This window comes from Aythya fuligula, chromosome 6 (assembly GCF_009819795.1).
Source record: "Aythya fuligula isolate bAytFul2 chromosome 6, bAytFul2.pri, whole genome shotgun sequence".
Taxonomy (NCBI): domain Eukaryota; kingdom Metazoa; phylum Chordata; class Aves; order Anseriformes; family Anatidae; genus Aythya; species Aythya fuligula.
Window position 1 is genome coordinate 39186876 of NC_045564.1, and position 17509 is coordinate 39204384.

The 17509-nt window shown below is 40.2% G+C and overlaps 1 protein-coding gene across 2 annotated transcripts; it reads left to right on the forward strand.

Moving 5' to 3' along the window:
• Positions 1 to 43: 43 nt before the first annotated feature.
• On the forward strand, positions 44 to 17415 carry DAPL1 (death associated protein like 1). Of its 2 annotated transcripts, none has more exons than XM_032189574.1 (4): positions 44 to 122; positions 3384 to 3471; positions 5487 to 5550; positions 17051 to 17415. In XM_032189574.1, the coding sequence occupies exons 1-4, from the start codon at positions 65 to 67 to the stop codon at positions 17168 to 17170; spliced, it is 330 nt and encodes a 109-aa protein (XP_032045465.1). In that variant the 5' UTR covers positions 44 to 64; the 3' UTR covers positions 17171 to 17415. The 2 variants fall into 2 exon arrangements, with proteins under 2 accessions (XP_032045465.1, XP_032045464.1); XM_032189573.1 differs by lacking the exon at positions 17051 to 17415 and adding an exon at positions 7176 to 7449.
• Positions 17416 to 17509: the final 94 nt, after the last annotated feature.

Sequence of the window (17509 nt, forward strand, 5' to 3'; positions counted from 1 at the left end):
CCAGCCCCGCTCCGCCTGACGGGCCCGCGCGAGGCCGCTCCCCGCCGCCGCTCCCCGCCCGGCGATGGTGCGAACGGGGCGCCCCGCGCCCTGCCCGACGGCGGCCCGGCGGCCTCCTGCAGGTAGGGGCCGGGGCCGGGGCCGGGACTCCCCCTCCCCTCTCCCTGCCGCCGCCGCTCCCCCGCCCTGCCCCGCGCCTGCCTTGTGGCGGCGGCTCTGCGGGGTCTCCGCCGGTCCGGCCGCAGGCGCCGGCCTCGCGGGCGGACCCCGGCGCAACCGGTGGTCTGAGCCCCCTGGGGCGCCCGGGGCCGGAGGGGCTGCGGGGCGGCACCGGCAGCGCGGAGCCGGGGGGTGCCCAGCGGCTGGGACAGCCCCGCCCTGCCCTGCCCTGCCGCGCCCTGCCCTCCCTGCCGTCCCGGCCGCTCCCGCGGGGCAGGACTCGCCCGCTTTCCCCCGCCTCCCCCGCTTGGGCCGGCCCCCACGCCTCAGCGCCGCGGGTTACCTGCGCCGTGCGGCTGGCCCTGAACTCGCTCCGACTCGGCCGGAGCCGTGCGGGCGGGGCTGCTGCCCTCCTCGGCGGGCGGCGGGGGGCGGCCGGGTGCTGCGGGGCGGCCTCCCCGGCCTCCGCCTGCGGCTCCGCTGCGGCCCGCTCCGTGCGAGCTGCGGGTGCTGCCCGTGCGGGGCCGGTGCCTCAGCGGGCAGCCCTTGCCCTGCCTGCTGTCCGCCAGCTCCGGGCGCTGCCCCTCGGAGCGCTGCCGCGCGGGAGCCGCGTTCCCGCCCGGTGCGCTGGGAGCAGCCGGTGCCCGAGGGGTGCGGGGCGTGGCTCATCTGTCTCATTTTACCCCTCAAATGTCTTTTGCGTTCTCAAGAACTTAATCTTCAAGCATGATTTTACGTGTTTGTGAAGTAACTTCTTTTGCAGCTTCGCTAGCTGACTTTGCTAGGCCTTTTCTGGATGATTATTTTCGTCCCTCCGGTGACAGCGGCGGTTGCATTGCACCTGAAATGGCCTTAAAACCACTGCGGTAGTGCCCTAGTGCTTGTCCTGGTATTCCTTAATGTAGGTGACAGTAAGCTGCAGAAGTTGCAGAGAAGCGTTTTCAGGAGGCTTCACCTGCGGGCACTGCCATGCGGTGATCCTTGCAAAGGAATGCCAGGAAGCGAGTTGTTTCAGCTCAGCACCTAGCGAGCGAAGGCAGTGCAAGTGAATACGAGGGTAAAGGCACCCTTTATTCTGGCCACAGCATCAACAGTAACCTTGGGATCTCCAAGGTGCTGTGCCTTTGCTTTGTATTCATTTTTGTCGCTGTTGTTTTCCCACCCTACTTCTTTGAAAGCTGTGGTGTGTTTTAATATGGAAATTGGTAAGGATTTTGGCACTTAATGCTGAACTGTTAAGTTAAATGGATTACAGGGTACTTAAAATATGAAAATTGAGCTCCATATTAAAACTTTGAGACATCTCTCTTAATTGCTTTGAAAAAAAAAAAAAAACAGCTTTCTGGTGCATCTATATTACACTCTCCTACAACCACGGAATAACTGCTAGTAGCAACTATTTTCAAGTTAGTGAAAAGATTGAAATAAGTCTCATGTGATTTGCAGTCATTATAAGCAACTCTTTTCCCAGTGGGCTTGTTGTAGTAGGCAAGACTCTCAACTGGTCACTTAGCGTTTAAATATTTTTCCCATTTTTGGATATCTCCCTCTTCTTCTCCCACCCTTGTGGTTTTTGTAAAGCTTTATAGTGTTAAAAGTGTTTCCTTGGCTATGTGTGTCTGATCTCTTCTGTTAAATTAAAACCATCAAAAGCACTTGTATTTACAAATTGGCAGTCCTGCAAATGTGTGCTTAAGTGAAGGTCCCATTAAATGAATGATTCCCTTTTGGGGTTTGACACATTCCTAAAAGTGAATGCATCTGCATACCTAACAAGCTGTGGAAGAACGGACCTCCAGCTAAGATCTTGAAATATCCTGGCTTTTTCTTTTTTTAATCATTTGTTGGTATTGTTTAAATATGCCTCTTACGTGAACTCCCTTTCCAGAGAAATTTCACACCTTGTGAGCTTCAGGCTATTTAGAATCCCGATGCTCTTTACTAGAAGACAACTGGAAATGGTTGACATTTTTATTTCAGTGATTTTCTCATTTTGTAGTTAGATTGCCACCAGAGTTTTATTCTAGGTCTCTACTGTATTTGAAGCTGTAAGATTGCTAGGTGATCTATTTGCTGCTTAAACAGTAGCATAATTAACTGTATGTAGGCAATGCTGAAAAGAAAAGACAAGCTGAGATACTGCAGAACTCTACACTGCTTCAAACATGACTGAAGGACAATTGTTAATTCTAAAACTAAACCTGCAATCAGAAAATACAAGGAGATAAGCTAGATCTGATAGAAAACAGTTGTCAGATAGATAAATGCATGTGTTTGGGGGGGGAGGGGGGGGGGGGGGGGAAGGAGAAAAAAATTCTTTCTCATGCTATTTAGCCAAGTAATTTTTGAAGTTTTTCTCAATTTCCTGTCATCCCCTGCCCCTCCCTACCACTACCCCCAGTATTTAAATTTGAAGACTCTTGTCCTGATTATTAATAAGAAGAACATGAACCTTGTTGTAAGAGGAAGCAACTTGTTCAAAATAATCAGAATGCATACTGAGTTTGTTCCTTCTTATGCTGGCAGTTTTAAAACTTAAAATACCTTTGTGAATGGGAAGGTACTTGTTTCAACAAGATGTTTTAGATAACTTCATATGTTCTTTGTTCAGAATTGAATTTTCTGACATGCCTCAGAACTTAAATTGTTATTGTTAGGTCTTCTGTAGCTTAATTAGTGCTAATTGGTTTTGTGATTGGCAGATATCTTAATAAAATAGAATTAAGCTTGTTAGAACACAAGTGAAAGATAAATATGCATCTGCATTATTAGCTTTATCCTAGAATACCTTGAACAAATCATGAAACCTTTATTGCTGTTAGTGATGCTTTTTGAAAACTAAGTGTTCAGAGTTGTGGGTGTGTTTGTTTGTCGTATTTAAAGTGGGATTTATTACATCTGAGATTTATGGGGGAAAGAATTCATACCAACATATTAAGGTGTTAAGATTTAATATAAGTTCAAGTGACTGAAAACCCATTGACTTCTTGATTACAGTATTTGGAAGTTGAATTAAAACTTCTGTGTCATAGTCTATTCAAGTCTTTCTTGGAACTCTTTGGTTTAATTCTGTGTATGTGCATATATACAAGTGAAGTAAAAATAGAATTAAATACCAAAAGATAATTTTGTGTTAACAATTAATCTGGGGTACAGGTATTTTTGTTTTGTTTGGCATGGAATCCTGTCTGTACTTTTACATAAACTGTATTTTCTTCTTGCAGTCAAAGCTGGAGGTATGAGAGTGTCTAAAAAGCAAGAAAATGGACTTGTTAAGAAAAACACTAAACCTCCAGGAAAAGACAAGACAAGGTATTGCACTGCAGGGCTGGTTTCCCTGCTCCATAGGTAAAGGTCATAGAGAACAGGTTGAAGGTTGAAAATAAAGACAACTATTCAACTCTGAAGAGTTTAATTCTTAAAGTAACTTGTGCTACGTAGGATTGCTAAACAGTCTGGCAGACTTCAGTCTGACTCCTGCTTTTGTGTGTTTTTACCCCCACTGGGATTTAAGTTGCCTGTATTACTTCTGATAAACAGATTTGCATCTGGCATTTCTGAGTATCTTTTGCTGCCATCAAGAAGTCTTCCTTTTTAGTTGAATATCTGTCTACATTGAGTCATAGTATCAGTATCTGACAACCAACACAAAGTACTGTAATCTAGTAGAATCCTTGTGAAATAGATTATTTTACCAGGATTTAAAAGGGAAGCTTGTGACTAGACTGACAGCTGAACTCAGGTTTTGGATGAATGTGATTTTATTTTTTACCTTTTTCTTTTTCTGGATAGCTTTTAATATTAAAATTAGCTTTCTTTACTTTTTTTTTTTAACACTAGCATAGTGACACTGTTTTGGCAGGTCTACAGAAATCACCACTGTGGGTTTGTTTGCTTTTCTTTTTCCCAATGGCTTGGAGGACACTGATCTAAATTTTTTTTTTTTTTTGTAACAAAGCTGAGACAGTAACACTGACTTCTTTCCTGTTTACTTGTTCACTGTACTGTGATCAATGGGTATTCAATATAGCATACATACCTTGTTGGAATGATGGATTTTGTCAGGTTGCAGTCATACAAGCCACAGGAAAATTGTTAAGTAGTAATCATACAGATTCCTTGTCCCTGTGTTTCTGATTCAGATGAGATCATCTGATAGAGCTGTAATAGTAACTTGTTTGAGACTAAGTGGCTGGTCTGAGCTGAGTTCAGTCTTGGCAGGAGATGAACTTTGAGATCTAGTTCTAAAAAAGTGTGCTTACTCTAGAGGTGCTGTGTAATATATTGCATGATAGAACATAATTCATCATCTTAATGGCTAATTAGATGCCTGCATGAGTTTATAGATAATACATAAAAACTGGTTATAGCTCGTTACGTAAGAGAAGTGACTCTTGTTTGGGGGGGTTTTATTTCTTTAATAACCCTTTCTTTTTTTTTTCTGGAGTATTTTAGTTCGGAAGCTTTTTTTCACCAGTTGTTAGTTGTCTGGGTCCAATCTTGCTGCTGTCTTTTTACAGAATATGGTTATCCGATGGCATAAACGTATATTTAATATCTTCCGTTTGTCAATGTGGCAAACTAACAATTCCTAAATTGAAATTTCAATAGAAAGTTTATCTTGTCTCATCTACCAAATCATTAGCTTCATTCAAGCAGTATCTGCTTTTTCAAGAGTCACGGTTAAGGTGTTTGGTTCCATGTATATGGCTGATACTGGCTTTTCTTGACTGCATTTTAAGTTACAGAGGTGTCACTGCAAATAATAATATCATCAGAAGTATGTATAGTCTTCTAATGCTTATCTAAAGTATTTCGTACCCACAGCTTATTTATTTGGAATGCTGGTGATGTGGCTAATTTGCGTTGAACTACAAAGAAGTTAATGGGATAATCTTGTACAAAAAGTTCTTGCTTGACAATTTGCTGATGTCAAGGGAAATATTCCCCTGCCAGAGGATGAATGTTTTTCATAGGCCTAGATTAGAATCAAGAAAATGACAAAGTCAAATTTTTTACTTCTGTCTTTTCATTATAGACTTCGGTGAAGCTATTCCACAGTGTACAAAATTAGTATTTTCTATAAAATATACTACTATAAAATATAGTACTTTCTATAAAACTATGTATAAATAAAAAAAAAAAGCCACAACACATTTTCCATTGCTCTATTCTGAGGCAGCATACTTTCCTTTTTATATCGTATAATTAGCTCCAAAACTTAAATTTCAATTACAAAATGTTTTGTATTAACAAGTTTGAAAAATAAGTGGCAGTGTTTTTGCAAGATGGAGATACTAAATACTTCTCTTTCTCATGCTTTACAGTGCTGTCGTCAGTATTTCAAAAATTCAGAAGATGAGTGTCGTACTGGCAGAAGCACTGGACAAAGTAAGTACATGTGGAAGAACAAGATAGGCATTTGTCAAGGCCTCTCCATAAAACTAAACAACAACAAACAAACAAAAAACAGTGAATTTTCCTTAAATTACTGTCATCTGATATTTGTAGGCTTGTCTACTACTATATACTACTAAATATTCCTGATGATAAATAGCCTCTGAAGAAACATACTATGTGGGTGAAATGCTAGATGGCTAAAATATAACTAGGGGTCTCTTATTCTGCTATTTTGTAATTAATTTTTATTATTCTGTGCATTTCTACTCCTATTTAGCAGTAAATAAGTAGCCACAAAGTGGTTATTTATATGTGTTATAGAAAAGTACTGTTAGATATTTTAAAGTGTATTTTTTTTTTTTTTTTTTTTTTTAGTGGTACGTTGATTTCAAATTCACAGAACATAGAATGGTTTGGGTTGGAAGGGACCTTGAAGTCCACCTAATTCCAATCCCCTGCCGTGGGCAGGGACACCTCCCACTAGACCAGGTTGCCCAAAACCCCATCCAACCTGGTCTTGAACACTTCCAGCATGGGGCATCCACAACTTCTCTGGGCAACCTCTCCCAGTGCCTCACCACGCTCAGTAAAGAATTTTTTCCTCATCTGTAATCTAAATCTACCCTCTTTTAATTTAAAGCCATTACTCCTTGTCCTGCAAGTGCACAGGTGGGAAGCTCATGTCAAACTGTTTTAAGTGATCCTTGAGACAACACGTACAACGTATTGCATTGTTGCTCCATATACAGTTATTTCACCTGGGGACTGATACAAGATAGTCAGACATCTGACTGATTTCTCTCTTGGAAATAGAAGATTACGTAAATTTTATGTCACAAGGCTGCTGATAGACTCTATTTCTTCTATCATTATGCTTACAGGTCTAGTATCTCTTGCTAGGTTGTTGATGCAGAGTCTTACACTTAAATATTGCAAAAGCTGATTTAACAAGCAGCTTTTTAATTTGCATGCTAATCAGATCTGACTCTCATCTGTTTTTCATACACATGCAATCTTTAGATTCCGAAGCATACAAAGAGTTCCTCATCTGTAGAGCTTTGTAAAACATCAGTCACATTTCAACATAAGCCTTTCATCAACAGATGGGATCAAAGCTTTACTATGTAGATCTTGAAATTTGGCTTAGACTTATTTGTTAAGGAGAAATAGAGATATCATCTTGTTTTTCCTCTATTTCCCATCTCTTCTGCTCTGATCTCCCATTTTCTTCTACAGTTGGTTTCCAGAATCTCATACATAAACCTTCTTTAGAAGTTTAAAAAGTGATAATTAAATAATACAATGATGGTGGTTTGAATCAGGAAAAGTAAGAATTTGTAACCACTTAATGTTAACTTGGTTACAATTTATTTGTTCTGCTTTCCTTGTCAGTTCATTCTATGAACTACTGAGAAAGTCAATTCACAGATGGTAGTCAGACTAATGTCAAAATTTTAAACCAGAAACTATTAAATGTACAGAATCACTGAGTTCTGTGTTGATTACTTGAACTCTTTGTAGAGTTAGGTTTAACTACTTTCATGTGATGGAATTTAGGAGGAGAACAACAGAAGTTGTATTCTATTACAACTTTTTTCCCCATTTTAATGTTACAGATGAGCCACAAAATTCCTGCAACAGCATTACAAGTTGCTCACCAAAAGCCACAGCCTGCCTTGGAGAAGTTCATGCTACCTAAAAGAATTTACATTATTCAACAGCCACGGAAATGTTAAAATATGCATTTAAAAACTTATGTTTACATAGAAGCAAATTTCTATTCTAAATAGCACTTAGCACACTGCGGTAAAGGATCAAAAACTGTGGAAATAGTTTGACTGCCTTGTATCTTACTGTGTTTCTATTAGTGACAATAAAATACTTTATAAAGAGTTACTCAGTTACTTGGGTTTTATTAAAATATATAGCTTCTGTCTAATCTATTTTTAGTAGTGTTCAGTAATAACTCAATGCCAAGAAGCCTAACAGCTTCACTTCCTGTGTGAGTTTTGACTGAAGTACTGGAATTGTCCATCTTTTCTGTATTTTTTTTTTTTTTAACTCAGTGTGATAGCAAAGGTGAAGTGAATGTGATCCTAAGAAAGGTCACAACTGAAAGGCGTGTTTTCTGAGAGAGTTGGTATGTCAATTGTAAATGGAGTGAAGTACTGCTTAAAATCCAGATTGCCTAATGCTTTGACCTCAGTGTTTATTTGGGTCTTTTTTTTTTTCCTCTTATAATTTAGGCTGAGGTGTTCCATACCAATGCCTGTCTCAGGCTGATTGCATGACATGGCAACTTCAGAGGGTCCTGGGAAAAACCTACAGATTTTTCTTGCATTTGTTTCTGTAAGGAAGTTCAGCTTATTGTGCACTGGAGCATTTTCTAAGGTGAGGAGGAAGGGAAAATGATGGTTGAAGCTGACATTGGAAAGTTGGACAGGTTAGGAACTTTTAAGGCCCTCAGCTAATAGAGGTTTCCAAACACTTTTTCCTTGAAGGAAGATGTCTCAAGAATTTAACAGCAAGAAGCCCCTCTTTGTCCTTAATGACTCCCCTGCTGGGATCCAGACAGTAGGAAGAGCCAAGTGAGAACAGTCTGTGTTAACCCATTTAGGGTTGAGGAGTAGGAATGAAGGAAATACATGACTCGGACTCGAACCTCTGGGATGAGAGGGAAGACATGAAAGAAGAGTCAGGTTGCAAGGAACACAGTGATTTGCATATGGAGTTTAAGGTTGGGATGCTAGAATGGCAGATGAGCCTGAAAAGCAATTAGACTCAGTACAGACTGGAAGTAGTAGGACCTGAGGGATCAAGCTTGAAAATGGGGAGGAGCAATTGTAAATAAAAGAACAGGAAGTATCCTTGAGCCCTGCATGCTTATGCTGTCAGGAAAGACAATAAAAATAGTCAAAGTCCTGCCAGAGAATAATTATCTCCTCCTGCTCATTGGTTGGGTAGGGGTAGCTCAGCTTTTTTTCTTGCTCTGAATCTAATTCTGTTTTTTTTGTTTTTGTTTTTTTGAGGTAGTAATTGCAGATGAATGTGCCACTAAAATTGCAGTCAAGCACTTCAGGCAGACTCAATATGAAAAGTGATGCTCAGAAATGCATTTATATTGTCTGTAAGGTTTCTTTTTATAGTGTGCTGCACATGACTACAGTGAAAATTTATTGAACATATGAAGCCCTCTCCTTAGAGGAGAACCCTTAGAGGAGAAAAAAGGGGGTTACTCAGAATTAGTGTTACCACTTAATATGAATGTCTGCTTCACTTTATTCATCTATGAAATGTAAATAACTTTATATGTTGATTAAAGATTAAATTATGATCACAGGAGGGGGTGATTAGTAGTATGTGCAATAAATAACTTGGTTACACCCTGAACAAATAAGAAAAATTCAAATACCACTGCTAGTACGTGTTCACTACAGAATAAATGCCAGAAAAAAAAAAAATTATAATTCTGATCTTTACCTTTTTTTTCTGAAGAAAACTAATAGCTAGTGAAAATAATAGGGCCTGATTCTGATGGCCGTTAAGGAATATTTCTTTCTCTGAAGTAATCTGCTTCCAGAAACCTATGCATATGCTTGCCAAGGATCTCATGCCAGATAAGGTTGTGTTAGTAAAAAGGATTATTTTCTTTTTGGATTACACCCATCAACCTTCCCCTGGATGCTAGATTAACTGGACACCTAATTATTCTGGACTGTGCTTAATATATACTTGAGTGAAGAATCAATTCAAGCATCTTTTCCTAATAACTTGAAGGGACGGTGTGTATCCTGGCACACTACAGAAACTGGTGACTGGTGAATTGCACCCTGCTGCAAGGAGCTATTCAAATAGCTTGGGAGCAGAGAGATACGGGATCCTTGTTTCTATCCTGCACCCCTAGAGTGGCTGAAAACATTACTATTCTAGCTGTGTGCAAATCACTGTGGGGATCCAGTCACTTATTGCAGCACTTCATTGTTGCAGCTGCATAAAATCCTATGTTGTGATACAATATTAACATTGCTATGGCAGTGAGTAAACAGAAGAATCTGACCACCCTTCTACTTGTTCCATATTGAATTTTTGCAGTCTGTTCCCTAATGAATATTATCTAAACAGTTTAAAACAACATGTTTAGGGTAGGGATGGCATGCTAAATAGAGAAAGTAGCTATGGGGAACGTATCTATTGACATGAATCAGGTGGTCATGTTGCTTATGGACCTAACCCAGTTTTAAAAGGTCCTCATACAGTGCACCTGTAGCAGCTTCAATACTATATAGTTGAATTAAATATATTCAGTAACTCGGTTTTCTCTGGTATAGTGACTACTCTGTCTGCACTGGGAGTTGTGCAGTATAGGCTCAGTCTATGTTTTTAAGAAGCATCAGTCCTGGAAAAATGCATCTGCGCGTGTTGCCGCTGTGCCTAGGATCTGTAAGTGTACAGTGCATATTTGGAGTGGTTGTATGGTAGTTCCAACCACCCTATCACAAAGCCTGCTTTAATGTAAAATATCTTCCATATTCTACCTATATAAAATTTTAATGTAGAGAAAGGGGACCTAACACGAAGCCAGGAGGCCTATGTTCGATAAGCTCAGTTTATGGGTTTTACTAAATGTCAAGCAGGTGCAAGTCCCTCTTTTGCAGTAATATGTATCCTGCAGAGGAAGAAATCCTGGCAACTGATCTATTTCATTTCCTGCATTCCCCTGTGGCATTATTACATGTAGCATTTAATGTTTGCTTTCTGTGTCAATAGCACTTGCTATTTGGAGAGAACCTGAAAGTTGGTTTTACTCAGCTGGGCAGATGAGCACCACCACAACTGCTTTCTCACTCCTCCCTCAAAGGGAAGGGGGGAAAAATATGATGGAAAGAGCTACAGGGTTGAGGTAAAGACAGGGACATCACTCTGTAATTATTATGATGGACAAAACAGACTCGGCGTAAGGAGATCAGAGAATTTCATTACATATTACTAACAAGCTAGAGCAGTGAGAAACAAACCAAAACCAACCAACCAAACAAAAACCCTACAGCCACCTTCCCCTCCTCCACCCTCTTCTAGGCCCTCATCCTGAGCAGCACAGGGGAATGAGAAATGGGGTCTGCAGTCAGTCTATAACGCTTTATCTCCGCTGCTCCTTCAGGGTCACTCTGCCCCTGCTCCCCATGGGGTCCCTCCCACGGGATGCTGTCCTTCACAAACTGAGCCTGCGGGGCTGCCCACGGGCAGCAGCTCCTCAAGCACTGCTCCCACACGGCTCCATCCCACGGGGTCCATCCCCCAGGAGCAAACTGCTCCAGCACGGGTCCCCCATGGGTGGGCAGCAGCTCCCCCCTGCTCCATGTGGGCTCCTCTCCACGGGCTGCAGCTCCGGCCCGGGGCCTACTGCTGCGGGGGTTCTCCATGGGCCTCAGCATCCTCCAGGCCACATCCACCTGCTCCACAGGGGGCTCCTCCACCCATGGGGGGGCTGCAGCGTGGAGATCTGCTCCGTGTGGGACCCATGGGTGCAGGGGGACAGCCTGCTCCACCAGGGGCCTCTCCATGGGCCGCAGGGGAACTACTGCTGCCTGCCTGGAACACCTCCTGCTGCACTGACCTTGGTGTCTGCAAGTCTGTTTCTCACTTCTCATTCCCCTAGCTGCTGTTGCACAGCATTTTGTTTTTGTTTTTTCCCTTTTATCAAATCTGCTTTCACAGAGACGCAAAGAACATCACTTATTGGCCTGGCTTTGGCCAGCGGCGGGTCCCTTTGGAGCCATCTGAAACTGGCTCTTACCTGACACGGGGCAGCTGCTGGCTTGTTCTCACAGAGGCCACTTTTGCAGCCCCTGCTACCAAAACCTTGCCATGTAAACCCAGTACAGAAGTGTACAGAGAATAAACTCTTCTGCTGAAGTGTTTTATAATTAAGAACACTTCCATTTCAGCCAAGTCAATCTTTTACTTAACTGTTGCATTCTGACAAGTGCTTTTCTGTAAGGTGCTTTATTTTCTCAAATTTATATATATTTATTAAGGTGTCCTGCTTATAACAGTATTCTTAATAACAAGAACTAAACAGAAAACAAAAATTGTATTTTAAACTTTAAAGAATAGACTTGACAGTTTTTCATTCTGTTTGTGCCATCAGCTCTTTGACATCTTTTTTGTTTGTGTTTGCATCATTGGTGATGCTATGATGAATCAGTTTTACCTTCTGTTTTAGGGAGTTTTATCTAGTTCTAGTCTGAATTTATTACTTTGCCTTTATTTAAATATGAACTACAGCTAAATTCAGAACTTAAGGAACGAATACAGTTGGTTTGCTGGAAAAGATCAAAGCCTTGCAGGAAGCCTGCTTTTGCAAATGATGGAAGCATTTAACAAGAATGGCATGGTTTCAGGAAACAATTTCTTCTGTAGAACTTCTTGATGGAAATAACATTGCTTAATATAGGGTTGTTTCTTGTCTGTAGACTTTAAAACACCTTACAGAAGTGGGAGCGGCTGAAGACAACTGGCAATAAAAGCCATGAAAACAGATTTCAGTAAATGCTGCTAGCTACGAGGCCTTCAACATACATGTATTCCTAAATTTGATAATGTCACACCTTCTGTTTGAAGGCTTCTGGACTTCTCTGCAGGGATGAATTTCTTGAGTGAGGCTGAGTGTCTACCTCTTAGCACCTGACTCTAACATCTTGGGTGGTGCTTGGCAGAGCTGTTTGGGAATTTGGCAATGTGTAACTTTAGCTGTTCTGGAATGAATTATGGTATGTGTTGTTATTCATTGTACAGACTTAAGTCTGAACTGAGAGTACGTGACTTCTGAATTTTGTGTGAAGCCATGAAGCAGATTAAATGACAAAGGAAATACATGTGGCTAATCTGGAAATCTACAATAAAAGGGAACCATAATGAAAGGCTTAACAAAATAAAATAACTGTTTAAAGCCTTTCTTCCTTCTGAGATGTACTCATTCAGTCTGTCCCTCTCCAAGCAGTATGCACAAATTTGCAAATCATTTTAAGCACAGTAACCTCTCCGTGCTATGCAAAATCCAACTGGTATACACACAAACATGTACATCTACTAAATTCCTCTTCAGCTGCATTGGTAGAGGAATGTGTTTCTGGAATGTAAAAATTCCTTGGCCTAATCAGTGTCGTCTGTGACACTGTTGAGCATAACTCCCAAAACAAGTTCACAGTAAGCAATCCTGTTTTGAAACCCTCACTGTCCTTGATGACCATGTTTTCAACATGCTGTTATTCCTTGTGTTCTCTTTCTGCATCTCGTAGGCTGTCCTTCCTTCCTTAGCACGAGCAGGGCAGATGCTTGCAGCTGATCAGTTTAGCTGATCGGTTTAGGAGGAATGCACACTTTTTTCATGCTTTTGAGCCATTTGTGCATTAAATCTTTTTAAAGAGAGTAGGTGTGATGGGATTCTTTGCAGATACCCAAGATAGCATTCCTTAGAGCTTCCAGACCTAAAGCTTTGACTGCTTCTTGTCTTCCTCACCGTTAGCTGAATGGCTGCTGCTGTTCTGCGGAATACATTATTGAACCACGCTTGTACCTGGTAACTGTTTTCAGTCTTTCTCAGCTACTGTAAACTTTAAGGCACTTTGCTTTCTCTTTTCACTAGTTATCGTTTTCACTTTATTCAGCGAAACCATGCAGAGAACAATGATTCAACCTGATAGTGAACAGCTTTTTTCTTCTTGTCAAACCTGGCCATAGACCCCAGTCCTGGCCATTATTCCACTCTTACTGGATTTTAGTGGAAAACTTTTAGATAACTTTATTATTAACATAAATTTCTGGCATTTCATTTGTAACAAATTACCAATTTTTAGTTAACTCTTCAGGTGAAGAGTCTATTAAAATTATGAAACCTGAGTATTTCTTACTCTCCAGCTTTCCTAGTTTGCTAAGTTGCTATACAGGTTTACCAACCACATCAAGCATAATGTAAGAAACCTCAATAGTTCAGTATTATGAGTATACTACTTTTGCCACAAGAGGTAGCTATATGTCTACAGCTTACTCGGGTTCTGCCAGCTAAGCTAGCCTCTGAAAACGCAGCTATTTTCTTAGAAGGAGGTATACTTAATCTGAAAAAAAAAAAAAATGAAGTAGTTTCAAAGAAACATAATAGATTAAGTACTGAAATCATCATTTGGTATTTCACACGGGACTCTAGCAATTGTGGAGATCCAAAGAGCATAGTCGTTACAAAACAGTTCCTTTTCCTTCCTACATTCTTGATGTTTATGGCTGTAGTCGATTAAACTGAAACATCAAACAGGGAATACAGGAAAGCGCATACTACATTTATATTAGACACACTTGCATAGATAATCAGTATTTGCTGATTTTATAGGTGCTTTCATATTTAAACTTGTTAATTTAGAAACAATTCATTCTTCCGTGAACCAGGCAACATTGGAAAATTGGATACAGCATTTCATATTCAACTGTTATGTAAAACGGGAGGAAGTTTCTGAAACTGATTTCATTTAATTATTTCAGAAGTTATTTTTATGTAAATGAATAACAAAGCTATTATAAAGTATTAGTTTTTATAAAGTAGCCATCATTTTAGTTGCAAAATATACAGTTAAAGGCATACTGAAATAGAACAGTCACTAAAATAATGAATAGTGACCTTAAACTTTAATTCCAACCTACTTTTTTGCTCATAACTTTCTGGAATTCCTTCTAGTTTAATTTTTCCATATTTGGTATCTTTTTTTTTTTTTTTTTTTTGAAGCTCAAGAGTTAGCGAAAACTCTGAGCCTAATTTAAGCTGCACAAGCCTGAAATATTTGTTCCCTATATGTTGCTGTCAAGAAACATCAAAAACGATGACAAACAAGAATAGCTATTAAAAAATAGCTGAAATTTAAAGCTTTTAACTTGGTTTGTTCTGTGGATCTCAACTGAAAAAAGTGAAAACAAGTCAAAAAGCTAAATTCAGAGTGAGATAATTTTGTTGGAGCTGTTCAAAGATGGCAGGCAACAATGGGTAGACATATAATTTTCTCTACAGTGCACATATATTTGAGTTCTGCTGTGCAAAAGTTTTTCGAGGTTTCTAAAGACAGTACTTTAAAATATTATGGATAACCCTCCAATTATGTTTAACTCTAGCCTCTAACCCTTTAGCAAGGCCAGTTTTAGGCTGCTACTATCTTGAATTTTATTTTTTTCTAACTGAATTCAACTCACAAAAAGTAAATAAAGGAATTTTAAAATGTTATAGATGTATTTGTCATGACACATTTATAACTCTGACTGTCTCCAAGAACTTAAGTGAAGGATAGCTTTGTTCAGAATGCCTTTATTAGCGCATGCACAGAAAAAAAGGGGGATGAGGGGTGGCGAGGGGAATGTCCCAAAGCTCTGCAGGCCGTGGCTGTAAGGAATTTACAAATTTGGCTGGCAAAAATGGAATGCATATATTGTTTTACACTAATAAGATCATGCTTCACAAATAGGAGAAAATTAAGTTTGAACCAACCAACATACTGGTTGGTATGGCAGAATGATAATAAGCTCAGAAATATTTGTCTTTAACCAACAATACTGTTCCTTTCAAATGGAACAAGGACTGCTAACCTTTGGCGTTTTTCCCAGTTTACATAAAACCTTTGGGTAGCTTGGCATATGCGTTGTACCTTTAAACACTTCCACTGAGACACAAACTGTTCTTCTGCTATTATGGCTCACCAAATGATTAAAAACGAATTCTCATTTTACAGAACAATTTGTCATATTTGTAACAAAAATGTGAAGGAACAGTTTTGACTGTGGTTTGGTTCCAGCTGAAGGGCAGGGGGAGGAATACAATCCCTGTTCCTAAGAAGGACCTCGGTAGCACCAGCGTTCTTGACAGTTTTCTGACAGAGTGAACTATAACCTAAGAACAGATCGTCGTCTGTTTACAGAGAAGAAATTCCATTAAGTCTCTTTGAGACAGTCTTTCCCAACAGAATCTTCAGAGACATAAATTAATACTGTATGCTAGACCTATTGCCCTAGAAGTATAAATACAAAGTATACTAGGGAAACAGAACAAATTATCAGCCATAAGCACGGATCTCCTTACTTTCATGACTGTTTTCATGAGATAGATGTTTCTAGTGCTTCCAGCTTTTCAAGACATTCATGGATTTTTTGGTTACATCCTGGGGATTTCTGAAGTATTAAGCATCATTTCTTACATATCAAAATAATTTTTTCCCTTGACAATAGGCTCTTAGGGAGCCTGTAGGGAATGCAGTACAAGTCTCCACATGGGGATTCATTTCCAGTTAACTACTACTAGCGTTATTTCAAATATAAAACACTCGTTTCCCTCATTCTATGATGTTATTATAGTTTGGAGCAAATAATTCATATACAACGAGCTTCTTCTAAACTTTATGATACACAAACTTTATTTTATTTTCTGTAGTGCTTTTTCTGAACTGATGTGCTGTGCTAAATAAATACACTAAAGTAAAAACAACAACAACAACAAGGACTAAACACACCAATAAACCCTACCCTCTGCACCAGTCTACATTAGTTATTTTGACACGGAAAAAAAGGATGGAAGGAAAGAAAGGGAGGGAGCCTAAAGGGCAAAGAAGAAATTCTGGCTTGTCTCAAAGTGGTCTCCAAGACATGTTACTAGTGCCTTCTTCATACTGCTGTCTTTTGCAGCATTTTTGCTTCCACCATTATATTCTATCCTCATAGTTTTGTTTTGTTTTGTTTTTTAATTCAGATGACTCCATAAAGAAATTGGAACATTTGGGTGCCAATAATGGTAGACGAATTGTCATTTTTTTGCTAAATTGCATTGTTTTTTGCTGTTGTTGTTCCCTGTACTGAAGAGTACTTTTTAAAATGCTCAGTTGCTGTTACACTCACTTAAAAGATTCCCCAATATTAGTTAGTTCTATTTCTGAAAGTAAGGCAGAATGAAAGAAACCACCACAGAGACATAACCTCTGTGGGAAGGAGAAAAGAAGAGCCGAAGAATGTCAGTGGCTCAGAGTAAATAAATTATCTGAACAAATGAGTGGAAGGTGCAGAGGGCAGAACAGTAGAGGACGATAAACAGCTGTGGGCTGAATTGTTCCCAAAAGGAAGGTACTGGAGAGCAAAAATCCTTATGCTGCTGTGACCAAAAGTATTGCTCTGATGAGGTAAATAGGGATGTATTAAAATCAAGCCCCATTTAAAAATATCCCGATGCCAAGCTTTCCTGTGGAACAGCAGGACCTAACTCCAACTAACAGCAAACTGTCTTTCAAAGCTTCTAAGTTCATATACAGAGGAAGAGCGAGCAAGCACTGAGCGTGACTAGGAATAAATCCCACAACAGCAGCATCATAGCTCTGTTTTTTTGGCTCAGGTTTCAGAGACAAAGACAAAATCATAAAAGGCTGCCAGAGCTAAGACATTTCCTCCGAGACAGAGAAAACTCCTCTCTTTCCAGACAGAGGCCTCATGCAGAATGGAGGGAAGAGAATGTGATTCTCTGCAAGAAGAGGGAAAAGCTGCTGGCCGAGCTGCACAATGTTCTGCCCTTGTTTTGGGACAAGTCTCCAGCTACTGAGCTGCTGAAGTCAAAATGAAAGAAGTGTGAGATAACTGACTTTCTGCTGTTGTACCCCTGAGAGCCTTTGTCTCCACGTTGCTCTGCTCCTCCAACACCATACAAGGCAGTCCCGGCAAGTGTTCTTATGAGGATGCTCTTCTGTGTAAGACTGCAACTCGTTTCTGAACACACATATGGATTCTCTTCTGTACCCCTCAGAGACCCACTGAAAGATGCTGCATGAAATGTATGCACAACATAGAAAATGTCCTGCAGTACTCTGACACTGTAGTAGTTATTTTGCTGTTAAATTCATATTTAGTTGTTCATGATGAATTAAACATGAAGATAAATCGT

Excerpts from the sequence above, each read along its gene's own strand:
- DAPL1 (XM_032189574.1), top strand. The coding sequence starts at position 65 with ATGGTGCGAACGGGGCGCCCCGCGCCCTGCCCGACGGCGGCCCGGCGG. Across the intron at positions 123-3,383 it reads GGCCCGGCGGCCTCCTGCAG|TCAAAGCTGGAGGTATGAGA; the intron begins GTAGGGGCCGGG and ends TTCTTCTTGCAG. Across the intron at positions 5,551-17,050 it reads TGGCAGAAGCACTGGACAAA|ACAGAGGCCTCATGCAGAAT; the intron begins GTAAGTACATGT and ends CTCTCTTTCCAG.